We start from the raw sequence: 24,546 nt of genomic DNA, 5'->3' as shown, positions 1-24,546 counted from the left end.
AAAACTTTGCATTTGGGAAGCTTCACAAGGGAGTGGGGCCCAATACAAAGAGAGTCCAGAGGGAGGGGCCGAGGGCAGGCATGGTTGTAGTGCACCCGTTCCTTGCCAAATCCTCAAACACATGCCTGAATTGAGAGACTTCTCCAAAAAGGCAGAAGAACCTGTATCTGAGCACCTACCATGGTACACAAAGGGACTGGGAAATGCAGTGGACACTGGGCAAGCCAGGCTGTGTGAACAAAGTCTGTCCGTGATTCATAGATTCTAAGGTCAGAAGGGACCATCATGATCATCTAGTCCGACCTCCTGCACAATGCAGGCCACAGAATCTCACCCACCCACTCCTGCGATAAACCTCTCACCTATGTCTGAGCTACTGAAGTCCTCAAATAATGGTTTAAAGACTTCAAGGCAGTGGTGAGCTGGAGCCAGTTGTTAAATTTAGAAGCCCTTTTAGAACCAGTTGTTTCGCGAGGGAGAACCAGTTCTAAAAGGGCTTCTAAATGTAACTGGCCAAAAGTGATGCCTTAGGCGCCGACTCCACGGGTGCGCCAGCCCTGGAGCACCCAAGGGGAAAATTTGGTGGGTGCAGAGCACCCATCGGCAGCTCTCCGCCTCACCCCCAGCCCCAGCTCGCTTCCGGTCCGCCTCCGCCTCCTCCCCTGAACGCGCCGCCCCACCCTGCTTCTCTGCCCCCCTCCCCCCCTCCGGCTTCCTGCGAATCAGCTGTTTGCACGGGAAGCCGGGCCAGGCTGAGAAGCAAGCGGCGGCTTCCCACTCAGGCCCAGGGAGGTGGAGGTGAGCTGGGGTGCGAGGAGGGCCGCCCGCGCCGCAGCAGATAACCCGGGGCGGGGGAGGGGGCGTGCAGGGGAACCGCTCCCCGCCCCAGCTCACCTCCGCCACCCTTGGCCTGAGCGGGAAGCCGCAGCCTGCTTCTTAGCCCTCCCAGGCTTCCTGCCGAACAGCTGATTTGCAGGAAGCCGGCGGGGTGGGAGGGGGGTGCAGAGAAGCAGAGCGGGGTGATGGGTTCAGGGGAGGAGGCGGAGTGGAGGTGAGCTGGGACCGGGCTGAGGGAGCTGCCTGTGGGTGCTCTGCACCCACCAAATTTTCCCCATGGGTGCTCCAGCCCCGGAGCACCCAGGGAGTCAGCGCCTAAGGTGCCACTTTTGATGTGATCAGTGGGGGAGCGGCTGCTCCCCTGCTCCCCCCCAGCTATGCTCCCCCACCCCTAGGAGCCAGAGGGACTTGCCGGATGCTTCCTGGGAGCTGCCCCAGGTAAGCACCGCCGGGACTCCCCACCTCGCCCCCCGGCAGGTGCCTCTGGCTCTTAGGGGTGGGGTGGGCACCCACTACGGTGGCCCACGAGACCCTCCTGCCCGGTTCTGGGGGCAGTCAGGGGACAGGGGAGGGGGGTGGATGGGGCAGGGATCTTGGAGGGGGGCTTAAAGGAACTCAGGGGGTTGGATGGGGCAGGAGTCCTGGGGGGTGGGAGTGGGCAACGATCCCCTCGTGGAGTGAGGAGGGAACCCGTTGTTAAGATTTTGGCATCATCACTGCTTCAAGGTGCAGAGAATCCTCCAGCAAGTGACCCGTGCCCCATGCTGCAGAGGAAGGAGAAAAACTCCCAGGGCCTCTTCCAATCTGCCCTGGAGGAAAATTCCTTCCTGACTCCAAATATGGCAATCAGCTGAACGCTGAGCATATGGGCAAGACTCACCAGCCAGATATCGTCATCCTGTGATCAACCAATACTCCAAGGTCCTTCTCCTCCTCTGTTACTTATAATTGATGCGTCCCCAGCTTATAACTAAAATTCTTGTTATTAATCCCTAAATGCATGACCTTACACTTCTCATCCTGTTACTATTACTCCAGTTTACAAGGTCATCCAGATCCTCCTGTATGATATCCCGGTCCTTCTCTAAATTGGCAATACCTCCCAGCTTTGTATCATCCGCAAACTTTATTAGCACACTCCCACTTTTTGTGCCGAGGTCAGTAATAGAAAGATTAAATAAGATTGGTCCCAAAACCGATCCCTGAGGAACTCCACTGGTAACCTCCCTCCAGCCTGACAGTTCACCTTTCAGTAGGACCCGCTGTAGTCTCCCTGTTGGCTGTTACTCTTGTGTCTTTTGCTGCTTCATCTATGGGTCAAGACAAAGGAGTTGACGTTAATAACAAATGCTTTGAAGATGTGTGACATACCTGATCTGTGAAAAAAACTTTTGTACACGCTCGTGGTGGTAACAAGACAGTACCACAAACTTGATGCTTCTCAGCTAATACCTGTAAACAGGCTTAGAGCTTGGCACAGCAGCAAAAGCATAACAGGCATACACTGCTGTGTGGAAGGGGAAACTGAGGCACACCGCCTCATGGCATTGGTGGCTAAATGCCAAGACACCTACACTCTAACAGATATTGCTGTCTGCATTCTGTTAGCAATACTATACCCCAACCTGTTTTCAGGCACGTAGGAACCCAGAACTTTGCTAGAACACCTACAAATGACATCGTAGGGTTTGAAGGTACTGGAAGGGTATGTAACGGTACATGACATTTTTGTGTAGCAAATTTCCCAGCAGTGTCCTTCACCCAACACACTACATTTCGCTTTCTTGAATGCCCTAGTGTCTGAATCATTCAATGTCCCTTCTGTATGTGTACATATTCCCCACTGTTTCTGTGCACATTTAGTTTGTGCATATATTTTATTTATATGCTTATACCACTTTGTTATGTTAGCAACAACAACTTCCAAACTGCGTCGAACACGAAAGCCCAGGGAGTGCTGTCAGCAAAATGAAGCTAATGAAGGCCCAGTTATGACATTTTGCACATCACATCTCTTCCCTGTCACTGGAGTGTATGGAACTCTGATGGGGCGAAAGAAATCGATGGCTTCCATGTTTGAACGCCAGACTACTTTAATCTCATGTCTAAGGTTATCACATAATAAGGTAGATTTTCTTCCTGGTGTGATATGCAATCACAGCTTCTGTTAATGTGTGTATGTGTTGTATGTAATTCTTCCATGATGAGAATGCCTTTGAAAACCTCATCAATAATACCTTAACTTAAATCCGAAAGAACGGACAATCCCAAATTGCATAATATGTTCAAGCAGCGACACCTGAAAAGTGCAGGATTTTATTCATGTGATGGACAATACCCTCACCCCAGGAATAATAATAATAATTAATAATGCTTTGTGCTTCTATGTCACCTTCCATCTGAGGATCTCAAATTTCTTTACAAACTTGAAGCTACCCTCCCAACAACCCCTGTGAAGCATGCAAGTATTGTCATTCCTCTTTGGACAAGGAAATTGAAGCACAGAGAGAAAAGGGGACACCTAAAGTTGGGCTCCTAGTGTGGCATTTTCAAAAGTGCCTAAGAAAGCTGAAAGTCAAGTGGCCGTTTGCTCCTAATTCCCCTAGGCACCTTTGAAAATTCCATTCATAAATCCATATTCGGGCAGCTAAGTAAGTGGCTTGATTTTCAGAGATCATGAGCACCCTCAGCTCCAGTGAAGGAGGTTCACTCATTCCTGCTTCCATAATGCACATTTCCTGTAAAATCCCTCTGGACAGGATGATACCTTTTTAATTTTTTTAACCTTCTTGTTGACATGACTATCCATGATTTCCAGAAAGTCACTGCCGTGATATGTGGGGTGCATTACAGTTATGATCAATGCACCTTTTAAAGATCTTTGTGAAATATATATAAACGTCATGACATCAGTTGTTTCTGTGGTCAAGTACTGAGGACACCGTACTTTTGGCACACCAGAGTTCTGTCCCTAGACTTTTGCTTTCCTTTAAATCCGAATGCTATTGAACCCTGGATATTAAACAATGGCACATCAACAATGAAGAATGCTTGCTGAAGATGCAGTAACTGCATTGTAAAGTTAATGAATACCTCACTAGTCCTTCATGGCATTTAATATTTTAGTTCCAGACAAAAGACTTTATGGAAGAGTTCAGTCTAAAAGTATGTGTTAGTGGAGTCTACTTCAACAACAACAAAGACAATTCCTTTACTAAAGTTCTATGTATTAAGAAAAACAAGGCAAAACAAAACAAAAGACCACCCCGTGTACACACATTTTAAAAATTCTAGTTAAAGGAACTGATCGGTTTGCAAGTGCCTTAAAATCCTCCTTCATTCTCACTCAGTTTATGTCATCTACCCAAACTTAACTTTACCCACTTGCTTTGTTCTGCAATAAAAACACACTACTGAATGCACACTGTTGATTTCATATATTGTTTATTAAATTTGTATAAAATTTGTTTTTAAGGAATGTAATCCCAGAGTACATCAAGCTCGTTAGAGTTGTGTACATTTGCTCATAATGTTTGTAGAGTAGAAGATTAGTTGTATGATTAGAACTGGAATGATTGGTCTGTTTCACATTATTGAATGTGCTGATTGCATGGTGATGTAGGGTTATCTAAGCGTTTGCTTACCCTGCAAGTTTTGATCTTTAACTATTTTGTATAGCAACAGCTCCAATCTTTTCTAGAATCAGCATGTAGAAATTTATCAATGGCATGACAGAAGGCCTGTATGACCTACTGCAGTGGATATGGCAAAAACAGCCTTAGTTATTAGTAGACCGTATTCCAGTTGGTCTAGAATTAAATAATAGTGGATATTTTTATCCCACCAGATCATATTTTGATGGGGAGCCATGTGGTCTGGTGCTTACAAGAATGGACTATGAGCCACAAAGTATCTTGAATTGCTGTAATCCCATCTGAGCCACTGGCTTGTTGGGTGATCTTGGGCGAGACACTTGATCTCCTGTCAGCTCAATTTTAGGCAACAAGCAGCAGGCGTCTCCACTGAAAACCAAATGCTGCAGCATCTGAACTGGGCTTTCTAGAATAAAATGAATAACAAATCTGCATTATTCTCACCCTTGGAAATTGATTAATGTACTAATGACAATAAATTTAATAATAATCTAGCAAGGTTTTTCTGGGAAAAAAAAGGAAGGGAAAAGTAGAAAAATGTCAGAAAATATCAATTATCATTAGTGGTAATATTGTAGGTTTAAAAGAGTTGACAAGGAAAAATCCATTTTTAATGGTGATAGGCTCAAGTCACAAAATTAGATTCCAGGTTTTAATGGCCCATTGTTGTGATTCCGCAGTTTTGTTTCAGGACCAGTTCTCTTTAGTCCTTCTTCTAGCTCAATATGGAGTCAGTTTTTCAAGTCATTCTCTGGGGAACACCTGAGTGCTCTCTTTAGTTATTTACAGTATAGTATTAGGATATCCTGGAGAAAATGTTTTGTCATGGTTTGTAGTGCCTTGTAGGATAAGATTATTCCAAGGTTTTGGGGGTTTTTTAGACAGTTTAAATGTTTGCATCTTAGAGTATGTCTGCACTGCACAGACAAACCCACAGAACTGAGTCTCAGAGTTAGACTCTCGAGTCTTGGGCTGTGGGGCTTAAAATAGCAGTGTAGATGTTCCTTCATGGGCTGAAGCCTGGGCTCCAAGACCCTCCCCCCTTGCCCAGTTTCAGAGTCCAGGCTCCCGCCTGAACCTGGATGTCTACACTGCTATTTTTAGCCCCACAGCCTGAGCCCCATGAACCCAAGTCAATTGACCTGGGCTCTGAGACTCGGCACCATGCGTTTTTCTTCACAATGTAGACGTACCCCGAAGGGATAAAATTTCCAAACTTGGGTTAGGTATCTAAATCCATATTTAGACATATACAAGTGGCTTGATTTTCAGAGATGCCGAGCACTCACAGCCCCAGTGAAATCAGGGTTAAAGGAACCATTAGTCTGATCCATTACGCCAGTTCCTATGTTCACCATAGAATCCCTCTGAGCTATGTGCGCCAACCTCTGAGTGGAGGATGGAGAGGCGATGGTAATTCAGGTGTCAGTTTCATACTATCAACCAACAGAGAATGCCCTAGAAATGCTACAACATCTTTTGCAAAACTGCACTTGGCTGCATTCAACTTTATGCCAGCTTGTTAGAGTCAGGTTGGCATCTATCTGGTCCAGAATAGCATTATGCTCAGGAAGGGTCCTTGCAAAGATCAGAATGTCACCCAAATAGCAAAATGCACCCTGGATATTATCAAGGAGCTGAGAGATCACGCTCTGAAATACCTCAGGAGCAGAAACTAACCCAAAGTACCTCCCAAATGGCTAGCTGAAAGTCAGTAAAAACAGAGAACTTTCTGCCACAGGTATTTGCCAATAACCGGATCGGTAATCCAACACACAGAAAAGCTGGGCTCCACTTACCTGGCATGTCACCTCTTTGAAGGTTGGCAACTGAAACTGCTCACGTTTCACATATTTATTCAGTGCTCTAAAATCTGTGCACAGCCAAATGTCACCATTCGTCTTGTGTATGATCAGTGGGCGGGGGGAGAGCTCCAATATGTAGGCCCTTCCACCACCCAGATGATACCATTATCCACCCAATGATACTCTTCCACCACCCAAATGATACCAGTTCTTCTTGGATCTTATCCACTGATGCAGGAGGTACACAACAGGCAGATAGTGCAAAGAGTTTGGTGTTTGAATCCAATTGCAGAGAGTATACATATTTCATGTGCAGACACCATCACCATTAAATAAATAATGGTGTCTCCGAATGATCTGTTGACATAATCACACCTGAGGTATCTGGTGTGAATTCATACATAATATCAAGCTGTAAGCACAGATTGTAGGACAATAATGGAACAGCATTCGCAGCGGCACCTTTAACAATGTCAAACTTTGTAGTCAAGGCTATGCCTTTGTAGAGCAAAGAGCATACAGCTTCACCCACTGTCTGCAAAGCTTACAAATTCCAATCTTGTATAATCACTGCAGCTGGGCAAATGTCCAGATTATGAACGAACCCAGAAGGGAGAACGTTACCCTCAGCACATGTATCTACCATGCACTTCAACAGTGTACCATTAATGTCTACGATACAGGATACCAGTTCCAGCACCTTGCCACATGAGAATATTGTACTAAAGGAAACATCAGGGTCTAAAGGTAATCTCATGCGGCTCCACATTTAAAGGCTTAACATTCAGGCCTCTCATCATTGTGAACCAGTGTACCGTGGCCCACTAACTTCAAGGGTTCTTCCTTCCCACAAGCTTGGTACCTTACAGTTCTAATTGGGTAGACAGTGACCCAAACTACCACAGCGGAAAGAGTGAGGAGCTGGCAACTTTTGCTGCTGAGGCTGTAGAGCGGGAGTAGGTTGTGTCATGTGACTCTGGGTGACGGAAGCAGGAGCAGCAACTGACAGTGTAAGTGTAGCTACAAAGGTAGCAGCAGTCTGGGATACAGAACCCCTTTCAGCCGCGCCCTCGCAAATGCCTCACTCTTAGCAACCGCGGCACCCGAAGTTAGAGTTCTAGCAACTTCAGCCAGTAACCGTTCGCCCAGGTGGTCATTGGCTATGCCAATCACAAAAACATCCCTGAGCATGATCATCATACCATCCCCAAATTCACAGTCCTGGGCCAGCTGCTGAAAACGACATGCAAACTCATGGCTTTGTTGGACTGATGGCAAGCTTGAAAAAATGTTTTCATCTTAAGCAGAAGAGAAACTCCAGTCCCAAAATACTTGATGAGGTGCTGCACAACTCCAACAAAGAAGGACTTGGGCTACTGAAGGCCATCACAAATATCAATGCCATCACAGCCCAAGCAGTTCAGCAGCAAGGGTAACCTAGCAGCATCAGAGAGTTGCATGATCTGTACATATTTCTGAAAATTCTGAATCAAATATTGTCAGTCAACAGCTGAAGGATATGAAGTCAGCATGGGGTACAGAATCGAAGCACTCATTGCTATAATGTTACACTCCAATGCCTCCCAGAACAGCAATCCCAAAACAGAAGGAAATTCAAAGGCAGAAATGCAGGTAGGTGGTCAATCAAAACGTGTAATAACCATGAACCAGTTAAATCAGCAACAGACTGAACAAAACAGTCCAAATGGCAGGTATGTAAAAGCACACCCTGAGTAACTGCAAACACCCAACCCTGTGTACACATACACACAGGAACTGGACCACTGAGTTCAGGGAGCAGGAACCAGGAAGGAACAGGGAGCAGGAAGCAATAATCAGGAATGCAACACACATACCGGTCATCACAGAAAGAAAGGTAGCCACATTTCTGAAACCTCTAACGTGGTATCTTGTAACACTAGATAATTAACTTCTCTTTTGGGGGATTTTTATGTTTCTCATAATTTCTATACTTACATTTCGCAGAGATGGTCTCTCTCAGGTTAAACATGTTCACAACCCCCATAAACAAACAAACAAACAAACAGGCTCTCTCTGGATAGTCAGGTTGGGTTAATTGAACCAATTCACAAACTCCAGTTGCTTTCCAGGGAATAAAATAACATTAGATTAACTAGTCAGTATGTTCCTTTCGTTCCATATGGCTGGCTACTCTCAGCTACACAGAGGAACAGCTGAACAAACCCCGGATTGACAAACTGCAACTAACTGTATTGTGGCTTGCCATTTCCGACAGGGTGCGAAGGGGTTAGAACGACATCCTCCTACACGTGTAATTATGTCGCTGTGAGTGGTGGCGAAGCTGGTGTGTTAGGGTGTTGTGCACACACCGCTTTGGATGCGAGTAGTTCACTTCCACACACAAACTTCCCCCTTTGTGAATAGAAGAGAGGGGAGAGGCAGGACTGATTAGCTGCCTCTCGCAGCCCCTGTGTGGAGCAGTTGTCATAGTGGCTTGTGGCTGCAGAGACCTGCAGGCCAGGGGGCAAAGCAGACATTTGCAAGCTGTGACTTGCAGCAAGCTCTAGTTTTTGTATTATTTAATGCTTGAATAAAAATAATATCCTTGTTAAATACAACTGGGGAGGGGGAGGGAAGTGGAGAGTTGAGGCAGGGCCATGAAAATACTCATCATCCTCCTAGCAATCAGAAATTAATCCATTAAAAAGTGACTGCAACCTGGGGCTGCCAGAGCAGTGCAAAATGGCCTGATAGTGTAAATGGGAACCAGGTTCTTAAACGTAATCAGTTTCTCCTGGGGAAGGGGGAGCTGTCGAGTCAGCCCCATTATTTAACAGAGCCCCACTACGTTTTGCAGTGATGCTAGTTTTCAGTTCTGTTCTGTGCTCTCCCCATCTCTCCTCCTTACACCTCTTTTGTACTTGCTTACTTTTATCTACTGCAATCAAGATGTACTTGAACTTCAGAAATAAAAACGGAAATTTGAACAGGAAACATGAGCATTTGACATGTTCCTAATTATCACAGTTACATTTGTTAAACATTTGTTTTAAAAATCAAAACAGTGCAGATTTCTAAGCATCGGGGGGACTCATCTCCACCCCACCCCAAACTTTTCTTTTCTTTTTAGGATGAGGCATGTGTACCAGAGCCATCCCTAATAAACTCTGAAAATGAAAATTTCCTGATTGAAATCTGAAGCTCTTCACAAACACAAATCAACACTGATTGGGCTCACAGCACAAAAAAGTACCATGGACCAGATTGTCCGTCCCCCTCCCCCCAGTGAAAACACCCCAAGAAAGGGTGCATGGAGCCCAGGAAACTACCGGCGGATCTCATGTCTCCTGACAATCTTCTCAAGAGGAAGGAATTTGGAGAGGGATGGAAGAAGCAGGGTGCAATTTGATGTGAGGGACTCTCCTGTCCCATGCCAGGATTACCCCACAATGCAACTTCTCTGTACACCCTCACATCAGGAGCGCCTCCCTAGCAGGAACTATATATCCAGTGTACCTTTCAAACAGGCAGATTTTCTGCAGACATGGGGTGACTTATCAATGGCAAAATGGCTCTTGAGAGCTTTTCAGTCAACAATAACTGAAGCATGCTTCTCAGGGAGCAGCGTACACCTCAGAAAATGGCTCCACTCTTGGTTCATCCACCCTGAAACCCACAGAAGTGCAATTTCTCAAAGCTTTTTCTCTCTTACCATTCCTCCCTGGTTCTGCTAAAACTTGAAATCACTGGTGGCCACTTCTGCACAAGAGAGGGAAGATAGGGGTCTTCTTGATATGGCTGTTTTAATAGCAACAAGCCCAGTTCACAGCTTACCAGCTGTTTCAGCTGTCTTAGAAAATACAACAGCAGCTGCTGTTCCAAGAGCTAGTGCTTCAGAGGCTTATCACCTCCTGTTGTTGCTCCGCTTGTGAGTCCTAGCTCCACGCCATCTAAGCTGCGACCAAAGTGGTACCTCACTTTACAAGTGAACTCCACAAGCTTCCTCCCTCAGAAGATCTTCCAGAGATCCATGGAGTGGGGAAACAATGCTATGGATGTGGGGATTCCTCATAATCTTTTGTGCCCCCTAGTTAAATCTGCCTGGTCAGCATCCCTCTGTGTCTGTAAAGGGAAAGGACAATGTGGGCCCAAGTCACAAGTAGAAGAGGTTTAGGTAAACATTTTTAGTATTCATTTATGTGTTATTTGGAAAAACATAATCCTTTAATGAGATTTCAAGTACAGGGGGGGTTGTGTGTGTTTGGTGAAGAAACTTCTAGTGAATGGAAGAAGACATTTCAACCGTTGCTTGAATCTATCTATCTATCTATCTATCTATCTATCTATCTATCTATCTATCTATCTATTGTTTTTAATCACTGTGGTAGCGGTGGGCTATGGTTGCTGAAGTGGTTTTATATGTGGCTTTAAAATGGTTCAGGCTAACACAGGTCCAACCCTGGTAAGGTGGCAGGGATAGATGTGACATAAAAGTGTTTCAACCCTCTTCAGCAAATACACTTTGAGACCTGATATTGACAGGGCCTTTGGGACTTGTTGATTGGAAGCAGCAGAGCTCTCCAGCATTTAGCAAGAGACTGGGCTTGTTGGAAAATACCTCATGGCCCCATGCTTAGAGGGGAAAAGGTACAAGTTAAAGTCACGTATCAGAGTTATAACTGCTCACTTTCTGCTTTCTGGAGGGGAGGATACTGAGGAAGGGATTAGGCTTTGGTCATGTCTCATTGATAAGAGGCCACCTCTATTTCTTCTGTGGAGTAAAAAAGTCAACAACTCCGCCCATGGATCTTCACACCTTTTCTTCCACCACTGCCTTGTTCATAATGGAAGCACAGGAGTATATCTTTGTGTAAGTTTGACCTTCTGCTTTGAGAAGGCTGGGTGCACCCTTGTACTGTGATGAACACATGTGCAGTGCTCCCCAAATGGGACAACGAGGCCCTCAGTGTCCGAGTAAAATACCCAAATAGAGTAAGTGATGCAGACAGTTATTTAAGAGAAATGACTTTTGTCAGCCAAGATTTGGGGAAGAGAGAAGAGCCCGTCCCACACAATTTTCCACACCCCCTTGTCTGCCCTGTTAATTTAAAGCTATCCACAGTTCGTAGTGCTTGTGTTCCTTTCCAGCAAAGTGTCAGCGATAGGCTACTTTTCCTGTCAGTTTACAGTGAAAAGAGCTTGGATGCATGTATAAGCAGATCATGACATAAACATAGGAGGTAGGTAGTTTCCCAGATTCTCCACTTTTTATTAACCTTATAAGGTTCACCCCTTGCAAAACTAGCATTTGCCATTGCAATTACATCATTGCTGTGTAAGTCACTAAGATCCATATTGTGGCAGGCTTTATGGGGAAGTGTGAGGGTGGGAAGAGGGGTGTTAACATGCTTATGTCATCAGTGGGACAAAAAATCCAGAGGGCTTTGGAGCATGACAAAGCCATGCCCCCATCCCTTTCTGCACCACTTTATGGAAAGCAATCAACCCAGATTGCAGTGTATGCTACACCTCAAACTCAAGAGATGCAAAAGATGTTCCCCTCCACGGCAGGAGACATTCTGCCTCCCTCTGCAGGCAGAATGTCTCCAGTCGCTGCCATTCTTGCTGTGCACTTCACATCCCTCTAGTACTGCTGTGGCTATTCAGGCCATGATAGTGGCTTAAGCTTAGGACTAATGGCAAACTCAATGTAATTGATATGTTATGATAGAGGTTTTGGGTAATGAAGGACTGCGGTGTCAACTCCTAATAGCCTGATTCAGTTTAATCAGACCCTGTTAACTTACTGGTAATTTTTCTTGAATGAATTTAGTGCATGTCAGTGATACAGGACTGAGGATCAAAGCTCTGTATTCATCTACAGAACAACAATAGCATGGTCAAGTGATGGTGCAAGGTTCTCCATACTGCACTACCAGTATGTCTCAGCTCTGAGCTAGACCAACCACTTCTAGATGGGAGAGGGTAATTAATTCTTCATACCCCTCCAGTCCCAGGCTTCTGTGCTAAGGGTTGGTCTACACAGGAGAATTTACCAGCATAATTATACCAACACAGTTATACCGCTATAGTTATAAGGGTATAACTCCCTGTGTGGATGCTCTGATTCTGGACTAAGAATGCCTTTTTCCAGTTTAGCTTATACCATTTCCAAAGCCCATAAGTGTCCCCATGGGGAATTATACCTCTATAACTACAGTGGTATAATTATACTGGTAAATTTCCCTGTTTAGACCAGCCCTAACATGTCCATTGAAGCTGCCACCTCCTTTCCCATGTTCTGTTGATTTCTGATTATTTTTCTCCACTGAATTTTACAGTGAGGATTTTGCAGATTGTCTTTTAAGAAGTTATTTGCCGTTACTGGATTCATGTGAAATAATTCACGTACTTACGATTTACAAACAGGTACACAATGGACTCAGGGGGACAGAGAAATAGTCATGCCTGGAAGTGACTGTCCCTTTAGCAAGTTTCTCTGGGTTTGCACTTTTGCAAAGAGTATGAAGAGGTTGTTCAGTACTAATTGCTGTGCATATAGGGCAGATTGTGATCTGTTATACTGGTGTAAACCCAGAGTAATACTGTTGACTTTGGCACTTAGGTACTATGATGATCGCTGCTGAAAGAAAGAAAGAAAGAAAGAAAGAATCTGGTCCAGAGTTAGTCAGGGCCTAAATCTTCAGTATTATGGACTAGAACCTCGCCTCATATAAATCAACATAGGTCTTTAGCATATCGCCACTGAAATCAATGAGGATCTTGCCCTGTGAGTGTGAGATATTAATTTATTATATCTCACTGTAAAGAGACGATGTGCAGATTCCGGTTTGGGATTTTCTGCATATCCCCCTAAGATTGACATCCTACCCATTCCTTCCTGGATGACTTGCCAGCTCCGAAAGAAAGCTGAGCCTGCAACATGTCAGTCTGATCCTCACTTAAAGGGTAGACTCCAAAGGGAGACCAAAGATTTAAAAAGGAAAGGGTATTAACATGCCAGTGGGTTATATGATATGTAGCATAATTTCTGGGGTCTACGGTTGATTTTCTTGGCTATGCATGTAAGACTGACAAATTTGCTGGGTTACTTGAAGTACAAATCTTTGGTTAATATAAATGACGTTTCCTTCTTTTCTAACTTTCTGGTGGTTTTTTTTTTTTTTTTTGGACTTGATTTTTATTGTTTAGTTTATGGCCCTGAAAACAGTATATCCCACATGTAACATACATTAGAGATTGTGACTGGCAGTCTGCTCTAAAGTGATTCTGATCTCATTTACACCAGTATAAAATCTGGAGTAGCACCCAGAAGCTAATGGGGTTACGCCAGATTTATATTGGTATAAATTACAGTATCTAGGATCTAGCCAATAATGTGAACTAGGGCATTTTTCTTATTTCTCTTTGTGGTTTGTAGTATTTACCTTAATGTGCAAACTACATGCTTTACAGAAAAAAACACAGGGTTGTAGAGTGGGGACGAATTTCTATTTGAAGTCACTGAATGTAATGAGGAATTACATGTGAGTGCTAGATAGTGGCACTGGGAGTTTCAATTGTGTTTGTTTAACAACTTTGGTAACATACCAAATACTTGGTGCAAAACACTCATCTGAAATCCTTACCAATGTATCAGGTACACTCCGAGGGAACACTGGCACTCATGAGACTACTGCTACAACCTAACACAGCAAGGAAACCGTGGAAGAATTACATGTTAAAATTAAGGGTTAGTGTTTTGAATGCATGTTTCAGAATGGTCAGTGCAATGCTTTAAAAATTGCACTGCTATTCTAGGCCCTCTTGGGCCCTTCTAGCCTGGGAAAATTAGACGAGTTTAGCAAATGTGCTAGCTAATATGATTTAGACACTGATTAACACTTATGATGAAGAAAGTGGTGCTTAAAAACATGTTATCTGGGCTAATCAACTTTAGCTATCATGTTTTTAAAAACCTCTGTCTTTGTCTATACTCGGTGCTAAGTAGTGTTTATAAATGTTAATTAATATATTTTAGCTACTATGTTAACTAAACATACCTCATTTTCCTAGTTTAGACAGAGTCCTGGGGGAAGGAAATAAATCTTGTTACCCCAGTGATTCATACACATCTTGTGAGATGAATCCATGTCATGTACCCATTGTACTCTACAGAAGCTTATGCATATAATTTCATATTAAAGAATTTTTCTCCATCATTGTCACCTCCCGCCTTCTCCCAAAAAGAAGAGACTGAAGTAAGATTCAATTTTTAGGTCACCAGATCCACTCTTTACCCGACCTACAGTAGCTTCAAAACTATGGAATGTTGTAAAAATGAAAACATGTAAAATGAGAAGACATCTAATGCCAGCCTTTTGGTGGAGACTAGAGTTAGGCTTAAGACAGCTGGTGCCAGAGCATTTGCTTGTTAATGTTCCTAGGCTCTGGAATGCCTTGCAAGTGGATATCAGGGTAGCAGAATCAATTAGTGGTCTAAAAAGTAACATTAAGACATTTTTGTTGACATGATTATTTTGGAGGAGCAAATTTTGTGAGCTGAAATGCTGGATGTTGGAGGTACTGGATAATTAATGCAGGGTATAACACGAAATGTTAGGTGGAAAAAAATAAGAAAACACTCAGAACGATACTTTGCTGTAGTGCTGTATTCTACCTATTGGGAACAGGGAGGGAAAATAAAGCAAACGGTTTAAAGGAGATATGCACCATTTCATATCTAAATTATCCTACCACAAAGGGTTACCTAGATATTTACTTTGGACTAGATCGTGACTCAGACTACATGCCTGTGAAAGGGAGTAAGAATTCCCCTTATGTGACTACGTGGGCTACCCAGAGCTTAGGTCCAGGCATATAAGAGTAAGAGGGACTATTTCCCTGTTTTACCACTTCCCTGGAGTGGGGGACGGGCAGGGAATGGGTGGTGTCTTGGCTCCATCCCCTTACTCGCTGGCCAGAGTAGCTGAGTCAGTACGGTGGAGTGGGTGGTGTAGTAATTTACTGTTGGTACAGGGCAGCAATAAATAACTACTCCTCTGTGAGCAAGAAGGCAGCCAAGGAGGAATAGTGACCCAGAGGTATGTCTGTGGGTCACAGTGACTCCTTGAGCCACCCTTGGGTTGGCACAGCTGATGCACCACCCTTTGCTCAGGACTGGGCTTAATATCATAATCTAGTCAGTTATGATTTAAAGGCCCACATTCTGACACCTTTACTGTGGTTTCTTAGCACCACACTCCTTGAGTGCTCCCATTGACTTCAATAGGGCTATTTGTGGAGTAAGGTACTATTCTGCATGAGTTGTGTGAATAAAGCTACAGAGTGTGGTCCAAAGTGATTTTAACACTGGTGAATGGTGCTATCTTGGAGGCTTAAGGCCTGCATTTAGCCACAACAGAGGTATAGCGTGCAGCGGGACAATGCTAATTTCTCCAGTGTGCTACCTGAACCCTGACCTGTGATGAGTATCTTGAGGAGAGAGAGAAGGCAGCTCAGACGGTCTCTTCGGCCTCCCTGCTTAGACTGACAACGGTGCCAAGTGTGCTATGCTTTTTCATGATGTAGACATCTGTTCGCTTCAGGCTGAGCTGGACCACCAAACAAATGTCACACCACAGCCATCAGACGGTAACTTTTGGGTAACTACAAACCTGGGTTAAATATAAACCGGGAACCTAAAGATACAAGACTCTCTATCTCATTTCTAGTCCCCTTAGCTAGTAAGTACCTTCCCTAGCTCTTCTGTGATAAAGTAGGACTGAGAAGATTAGTGGGAATACAAACCCACATTAAACAAAAGTATATTTTTGTCTTAATGAAGGAAGGAGTTAAACTTCAATTCCCTGCTTGCCAATGACTAGAGAATAGCACTACATTGCAATCCAGTGAAGACATAACTCATTGGAAGGATGTTCTTATAAGCAACAAAGGTAGATTAACTTTTCCTATTTGTAGGCCTCTGTCATGTATGTGTTACATGGTGATATAATGTTATATTGATAAAATAAGAAGCTCAGACCTGTAATCCAATTGCAGATTGCAACCACTAAACCCAGTTCTGCAACTTTAACCAGGAGTAGCACCTCACTCCATGAATAATGCCATTCTTTTCAATGGGGCTATTGGGAGAGTAAGGTGTGACTTAGTGTGAGTAAAAGTGACAGAATCTGGCCACACCCTATTAAAGCTAATGTTACAGTCCTCACCTCTCTCCTTCCCAGCTGAGGATTAAATTCTGACTTGAGCTATATGTGTGAGGCGGGAATAAAGGGAAGGAAGTGTCAGGAGTAAGGCCCTCAGCTGTGCCTGCTGAGTACTTCTGGTGCCCTAAGCAGCCAGCGAGGCCGCCTGATGGATCACCCTGCCTGACTGGCTGAAGAAGCCAGCAGGCTGGTTTTTAAACCTTAACAGCAGCAATAGCTTGCTGGCTGCTCAGTACACATGCCCACAGACTCTGCCTCCTTGTGCTCATCTCTCCAAACCCTGCTCCTGCTCTGCTCTTCCACTGCTCTAGCTCAGATTCTGCCCTGCACCCAGCCTTGTTCCCATCCTGTTCCAGCCTTGCCCCTGCCTCAGAACCAGCCCTACTTCTGCCTTTCCTCACTCCTGGTAATCTAGTTCCAATCCTTGGCTCTGACTCCTGACTCTGACTCAGCCTTGGACTCCAGCCTCTAGGCCTGACTCCCACTCCAGCCACTAGGCCTGACTCCCACTCCAGCCACTGGGCCTGACTCCCACTCCAGCCACTAGCCTGACTGTCTATGACCCAGTCCACTGACAGTTTGAGCAGCCCAAAGTAAACAGAGGGGAACTAGGCTGACAAGGGGTCCAGATCAGTGGCTAGTATGGATTCCTCCCCAGCCAATATTCCCCTGCCATGAATATCGGTCATTACACTGCAGGTACAGGTCGCTCCCCTACAGGGACAATAGACGACAGCCTAATGGACCCAATGACCCGTTAGCTGCTCAGATCCACCAGACTCTGGAGAAACCTGATGCCCCCAGGTGTAGGTTCCAAGAGGAGTCCTCTACCATAAGGACTGTATCTATGTCCCAAAGGGGTAACCAAGGCTGAACTTTGGCCACCTCAAGACCTGGAGCCTAATCACAAGAAGTTTCTGGTGGTCAGGCTTGCGCACTTCAGTTAGGAGCTACATAAGATCCTGTGACTCGTGTGCCTGGACCAAATGTCCCTGCTCAAAACTGTTTGGCCTTCTCCAGCCCATGCCCATTCCACCTCAACCATCGGCTACCATTTCCGTTAACTTTACTGTGGAGCTGCTGCCTTCCCAGGGATATACAACAATCCTAGTTGTGGTTGACCTCTTAACCAAAATGTCACACTTCGTTCCCTGCCGTACCATCCCTACTGCTCAGGAAATGGCTTGTCTCTTTCTGGAAAACATTTTTCAGCTCCAGGGATTGCCATCAGGCATCTTGTCGGACCGTGGTGTCAGTTCGTTTCCCGGTTCTGGCAGGCATTTGTAAAACTTCTGAAGATTGAGCCCCTCCTCTCAACTGCCTACCATCCACACACTAATGGAGAGGCGGAGCAGGTCAACCGGATTCTTGAACAATATTTGCACTGCTTCTTGAACTATTACCAGGACAACTGGTTATCTCTGCTCCCATGTGTTCCATTTGCTTACAATAATGCCACTCATTGCCTCTACTCATTCACAATTGTCTCTACCCAGCAATGCCAGTTTTTGCCAACTACAGTTTTTACCCTTGCTTTCTTCCGGATATCCTCACAAACTATCCAGTACCAGTTGTCACTGACATAGCTACCCATCTCCACCAGGTTCACCAGGAACTCGAAGAGCACTTACAAGCAGCCAAGGAAGTGTATAAACGTCATTCTGACTGGGACCACCAGGCTGTCCTCGACCTTGCCATAGGAGACAAAGTCTGGCTGTCCACCCATAATCTGAAATCTACTCACCTCTTGGCCATACTGGACCACCAATATCTGGGCCCTTTCAAGACTGAGAAATGAATCAACCTGGTAACATTGCAATTACCGAAGTCCCTGAAGATCCACCCCATATTTTGGTTCCAACCTTCAGCTCTGACTCCTGACTCAGACTCTGCCTCAACTCTTGGCTCTGGCATTTGGATTCCAACTACTAGGCATGATTCCCATGCCAACCACTGGGCCTGACTCCCACTCCAATCACTGGGCCTGACTACCTATGACTCAATCTGCTGTCAGGAAGAATCCCTCTTATGGTAATGGGAGGCCACCCTGTCCTTGGATCTGGGTGCACAGGAGTAAGGTGAGCATTGTACATAGACTGCTCCTCCCCCTGCACAAGGTATGTGGGCATCATCCCTTGGGTTCATCCACTAGGCACCAGCCAGTACAGATAAGCAGGTACAGAGGTGCTGTTGATATAGATAAGCAGCAGATTATTACTTTCCTGGAGCAAAAGGGAAGCAGAGAGGGAATTATGCCTCTTAGACACTTTCCCTGTGCTTCCTCTGGGGTGGCATTGCTACATATAGAGAGTTTGTGGCAAAGCCACATTCTAGCCCTTAATTAAGAAACAGTAGACACCAGTAGTTAATAGCCCTGTCAGTTCAAGACCAGGTACCTGTGACGGGTTGGCTCACAGAAACCCCCTTGGGACTGCCAACTGATGTGCCAAGACTACTTCTGCCCCTGCTTTCCCTGCCAGCTTGGGACTCCAGCACCCTGTCTTGCTCAGCCAGACACACCAGCCTGTTCCAACACAGACCCGGGGTCTGAACCATGTGCCCCAAAGCTGCAGACTTAGCTGAAAGTAACTGAAGAAGTGTTCCTGCCTTTGACACTCAGATGCCCAACTCCCAATGGGGTCCAAACCACCATTAATGGCCCACATTTTGCATAACTACGATAGGACCTCAGAGTTTTATTTCATATTTCTAGTTTCAGATACAAGAGTGATACATTTATACAAATAGGATGACCACATTCAGTAGATTATAAGCTTTGTAATGATACCTTACAAGAGACCTTTTGCATGAAGCATATTTTAGTTACATTATATTCACACTCATAGGCATATTTTTATAAAATCATATAGAGTGCAACATCACAGTACCATTCTTGGGCTTGGACCCATATTGTGTCAAATGCTGTCACTTCAGAACTGCACGGGGGGCAGGAGTGTGGGAAGACTGATGATACTGTACCATGCTACTCCTTCAAAAAGGCATAAACTAAGACTTTCCCTCTGTGGCAGCTGCCCAGGCGAAAGGTACTGCTTAGCAGATAACACTGCACTTTCATGTGTGTCAGCAGTCATTTCACTTCCATCATGATTCAGTGCTATATAAAATACCCTTGTGATACCCTGAGTATCATCATTACAATATAAAACCAAGTTCTGTCTCAGTGCATTTTTAAATTCCCATTGCTCTTGTTCATCTTTATCTTTCTGATGTCCCAGATGTGCTTTGCTTTTATGCAGTGTTACTGATGCAGAGTATTAATAAGCTATGTAGGGCAAAATTAATCCTTGGTGCAATTCAGTTAAAGCCAGTGCGAGTAAATGAGGGATGAGCATCACCCATGTTGTCCAGCCTTGACAAGACATTTTAAATTAAATTAGTCCATATACTGAACCCACCATCCACACTTGTTGAGCCAGAAGTTATGGGCTTGATGCAGGAATCACTGGGTGAAATTCCATGGCCTGCATTATTTAGGAGATGATCGTAACGGCTTCTTCTGGCCTTAAAACCTATGCATCTCTGAATTTTGGGACCTGAATATGATCTCACTTGCACTGTCAGTACACTTGTGTGTTACACTATTTACTTCTGATTTATATGCATGTAACGGAGATAAGAATCAGGTCCTTGCACTTTCTGTGACATCAGGCAGCTCAGGATACATGATTTCCTGTGGGGGTATTTTGTGACATCAGGAAGTGCCAGTGGGTAAATGATATTATATTGAACCCAGTCTGGCCCCATAGTGCCAGCTAACACTATGTAAAACTAATCAGTTGCATGGAAATGAATGTCACAATTTAAAAAAAGTCCCATATTGAGCTGATCATTGTACAACCATGCCTGTCCAGGGGTTTCCATCTCCATTGCTTGTGTTGTTTTCATCAATTCTGGGTCAGATTCTATGACCCTTACTCATGCTGAGTACATGCATAAGGGTGGCAGAATTTGATCCCCTGTGCTACACTGTTACTTGCATTACACATCTGTCTGGGGAGCACAAATCCCCACTTCCTCACACTCCTACATGTGCCATCTGGATCTTGGTGTGGTCAGATGTTTGGCTGCATGTGTGTGTTCTTCCTGTGTGCTGCCCCAGCTCTGTGCAGACAGCTGGCACAGCAGACCTCGAGTGAACTGCCCATTGACCACAAGATCTGTTAAGGTACGAAGGCGTCAGGCCAGGTTTATTGTCGACAAAGCACAGTAATAGCATCTGGCAGACTCTACGAGGACACTAAGACATGTATGCCAATGCAATGGACGCAGCTCCGTGAAAAGAAAAAAGGGATAGAGAATAAGATGAAGAATATCTTATTACCATTATATAAATCCATGATATGCCCACATCTTGAATACTGTGTACAGATGTGGTCTCCTCATCTCAAAAAAGATATACTGGCATTAGAAAAGGTTCAGAGACGAGCAACTAAAATGATTAGGGGTTTGGAACCGGTCACATATGAGGAGAGATTAAAGAGGCTAGGACTTTTCAGTTTGGAAAAGTGGAGACTAAGGTGGGATATGATAGAGGTATATAAAATCATGAGTGGTGTGGAGAAAGTGAATAAGGAAAAGTTATTTACTTGTTCCCATAATATAAGAACTAGGGGTCACCAAATGAAATTAATGGGCAGCAGGTTTAAAACAAATAAAAGGAAGTTCTTCTTCACATAGCACACAGTCAACCTGTGGAACTGCTTGCCTGAGGAGGTTGTGAAGGCTAGGACTATAACAGGGTTTAAAAGAGAACTGGATAAATTCATGGAGGTTAAGTCCTTTAATGGTTATTAGCCAGAATGGGTAAGGAATGGTATCCCTAGCCTCTGTTTGTCAGAGGGTGGAGATGGATGGCAGGAGAGAGATCTCTTGATCATTACCTGATAGGTTCACTCCCTCTGGGGCACCTGGCATTGGCCACTGTCGGTACACAGGATACAGGGCTGGATGGACCTTTGGTCTGACCCAGTATGGCCAGTCTTATGTTCTAATGGTGGGACTTTCCATTCCCCCCTCAGCTGGACAAAGATACTCCCTCTGAGATATATCTTTATACCCTGATACAAACAAGTTATGTACTGCCTCTGACATAGTTAGTTACTGCCCCCTGACATGGCTAGTTATCACCTTGTACATGTTAGTTCAATCAAAACATCTCTATTACGTACTGACATCCTGACCTTATCTTTTAGGAGGGGTCAGTGTGTTCCTTGGGGAATGTTTTTGTACCATCCTTGATTTTGGGATGTTCTGGTACCACTTAATATCAGGATCTGTTTGTGTGAGTATTCTGTGCTTAGCACTTCTTAGGAATGTGTATTTCTGCAATATCAGCCCTGTTCTTGCCAGATTTTGTGAACAGGTCCTGTCTCATACCAGGCCTCTGATACAAGGGCTTATGTCTCAGGCTCTCTTCCTACTACATTTGGCTCTGAAGGAATAAATGGAGCTGCTCATTTACTAGCTCCTTCCCCAGAGCAGGTGATTGGAGAGAGGTGGGGAATGGGCAGAGCCTTGACTCTACCTCCCCCCATTCACTGGCCAGAGCACAGAAGTACCAATTTACTGCTGGTCTAGACTGCCTTGTAGCAAAGGGGAAGCAGAGAGAGAACTGTGGTTCACAGAGCCACCATACCTTCTGGGGGGTGCTCCTGGGGTGTTACAGCTATATGCCACCCTGTAGTGTACTCTGGCACTTCTGGGGGAGGGATAGCTCAGTGGTTTGAGCATTGGCCTGCTAAACCCAGGGTTGTGAGTTCGATCCTTGAGGGGGCCATTTAGGGATCTGGGGCAAAAATTGGGGATTGGTCCTGCTTTGAGCAGGAGGTGGGACTAGATGACCTCCTGAGGTCCCTTCCAACCGTATGATTCTGTGACTAGATCCTGATACTCTGGCTGTGTAGTATCTCACTATATAAGTAGTCCCATTGATCTCAAATGGTGTATTCACAGAAGTAAGATACTAGGCAGTGTGAGGAACTGTACAAGAATCTAGTCTAAATTTTCTCACTTAACTCTTCCAATCTATAAACCCTAACCAACCACATAGAAGCAGGGGCCCTAGGAGAAGCATTTCTTCCCTAGTGCTTCAGCCCTTACGCATAGGGCCCATCATTGTCCAAGGACAAGGTAAACTGCACAGTCATGCCCACTTCTCAAGACATCCTTCCCAAGCGGGAATTAGCTTTGTCCTGGTCCATTTGCTTTGATTTGTCAAAATCTATTTTTAATGAGACAAACCAACAGTGAGGTCTTCAAATCAGAGATATAGATGTCAATTTTTCTTTCATTTCTTTCCAATTAATGCATTTTGTTTTTCTTTCTACCCCCCCTCCCCGACCCCAGACCCTCCTCTTTTTCTTCCAATGCTGGTTGACATTTACCAGAACCCAGTGTGATTTAGCGACCTTGGGTATTCTGTGCACTTTAATTTGTCAATTTGGGAAATTAATTTGTGGAAGAATGAGTTGAAGTCAGAGGTCAGGCAGTTGGAGTGCAGACCTCCTGACAGGTTGACTATCCATGGGGGGCTAATGAGAACACACCACCAAGTGAACGGAACAAAAGCAGACAGATTACACTGCTCCGTTTGTTGACTGGAATCAATAACATCAGGCAGTTGTGCCCACATTTCTACTATGATTTCACCTCATGCTGCTAAGGCAGCCATTCAGAAATAGCCAGAATGTCCTTCTGGGAAGAATATAATCATTGATGTTTAGGCTGTTTTGTACCCTAAATGGAGAGCTTTTAAAACTTCTTGCTGCAATCCTGATTGGGGAAGGATTTAGATGGGTGAGTTGCAGCAATTAAAGGGTTAATTGCATCACAGTATATGGGCTAAACTGCAGTCCAGGTGAGTGGCTGTGTTCTGAATGGCCGAGTCTGGGATCAGTAAAAGATGATACATTTGTGGCAACTAATATTCCAGCCTGCGCCCAACTTCAGTCAAATCAGCTAGATTTAGTGCTATGTAATAGAGCAGTCTTTGAGCAGCTAATGAGAAGCATGTTGGCTGCTGTTTGGATTGCTCACACTGTGAAATCTCTTCTACATTTGATAAAAAGGGTGTCTGTTTGTTAAGGAAATTCATGTGGGTGCTTGTAATTCATCTGCACACAACATCAGCAGAACTCTGCCGGTGAGCCAGGCATTCGCGTTAGTCTGTTGGAGGTTCCGTCTGCCGTCCTTGGGCACATTGCAATCCTCAACTCCTGCTTCATGTGGGAGAGCTCTTTCTGCACTGAAACACAGTGGTAAGGTAGCTGAAGTGGATCGTGTGAGTCTTGTAGAGTAATATCTTGAACTGCCAGCACTTTCTCCAATCCTGCCTTCAAACCATCACATATTTCAGCCCTTCTAAGCTTTGAGGCACAGCCATGTTATATCCATGGCAAGGCTATGTCAACGAGTCATCCGTGAAGGCGACTTAGACCTGGTGTACGCTTAACATTTAGGTCAACATAATCTTCACCTCAAGCGCTGTAGCTATTCCCAACTAACCCCCAGTGTAGACACAGCTAGGCTGGCGGCCGAATGTGTCCATTGACCTAGCTACTGTTGCTTGTGGAGGTGTTCCTATGCTGGCAGAAAAAAACCCTTCCGTTGCTGTAGACTGCATCTGCACTACGGTGTGATGCCAGCAGAGCTATGATGCCAAAGGTATGCAGCTCTAGTCCCCATAGTGTAGACACGGCTTGAATGAAGAATTCCTAACTATATACTTCATGACAGAGTATATGAACTTGGCAGACCTCAGAAGCTGTGGCACGACATGGCTGCCATTCATGAACGTCTGAGTTTTAATCTTAAAATCAGTTCTTTGCTTGCAGAACTAGCACGGGCAGGAAGGGCTGTGGATCCAGCATGAACAGCCCAAAGGGAAAGAAATTTCCTGTAATGAATCAAGTAATAACTTCTGGCTACATGAGCGAGAGGCAGTGGCAGGCTTCTGAGAGAGTTCCTCTGGAGTTCCTTGCCATAAGATCGTTTGCTGAGATGTGGGGCCCTTGCTTGGTG

The 24,546-nt window shown here is 44.8% G+C and overlaps 1 protein-coding gene across 1 annotated transcript in view; it reads left to right on the top strand.

The window, feature by feature from the left end:
* The window catches only part of DLL1 (delta like canonical Notch ligand 1), a 97,594-nt gene extending 79,290 nt beyond the window's left edge, over positions 1-18,304 (top strand). The window contains exons 11-13 of the mRNA XM_077812170.1: positions 7,883-8,007; positions 17,206-17,312; positions 18,003-18,304. Coding sequence (XP_077668296.1) covers positions 7,883-8,007; positions 17,206-17,312; positions 18,003-18,304 — 534 coding nt within the window. The remainder of the gene's footprint in view (positions 1-7,882; positions 8,008-17,205; positions 17,313-18,002) is intronic.
* The last annotated feature ends 6,242 nt before the right edge of the window (positions 18,305-24,546 follow it).

The sequence above is a fragment of the Eretmochelys imbricata genome, chromosome 3 (genome assembly GCF_965152235.1).
Source record: "Eretmochelys imbricata isolate rEreImb1 chromosome 3, rEreImb1.hap1, whole genome shotgun sequence".
NCBI classification, from domain to species: Eukaryota; Metazoa; Chordata; order Testudines; family Cheloniidae; genus Eretmochelys; species Eretmochelys imbricata.
Note: the sequence above shows the minus strand (reverse complement) of the source record. Positions and strands in the feature narration are given on the sequence as shown.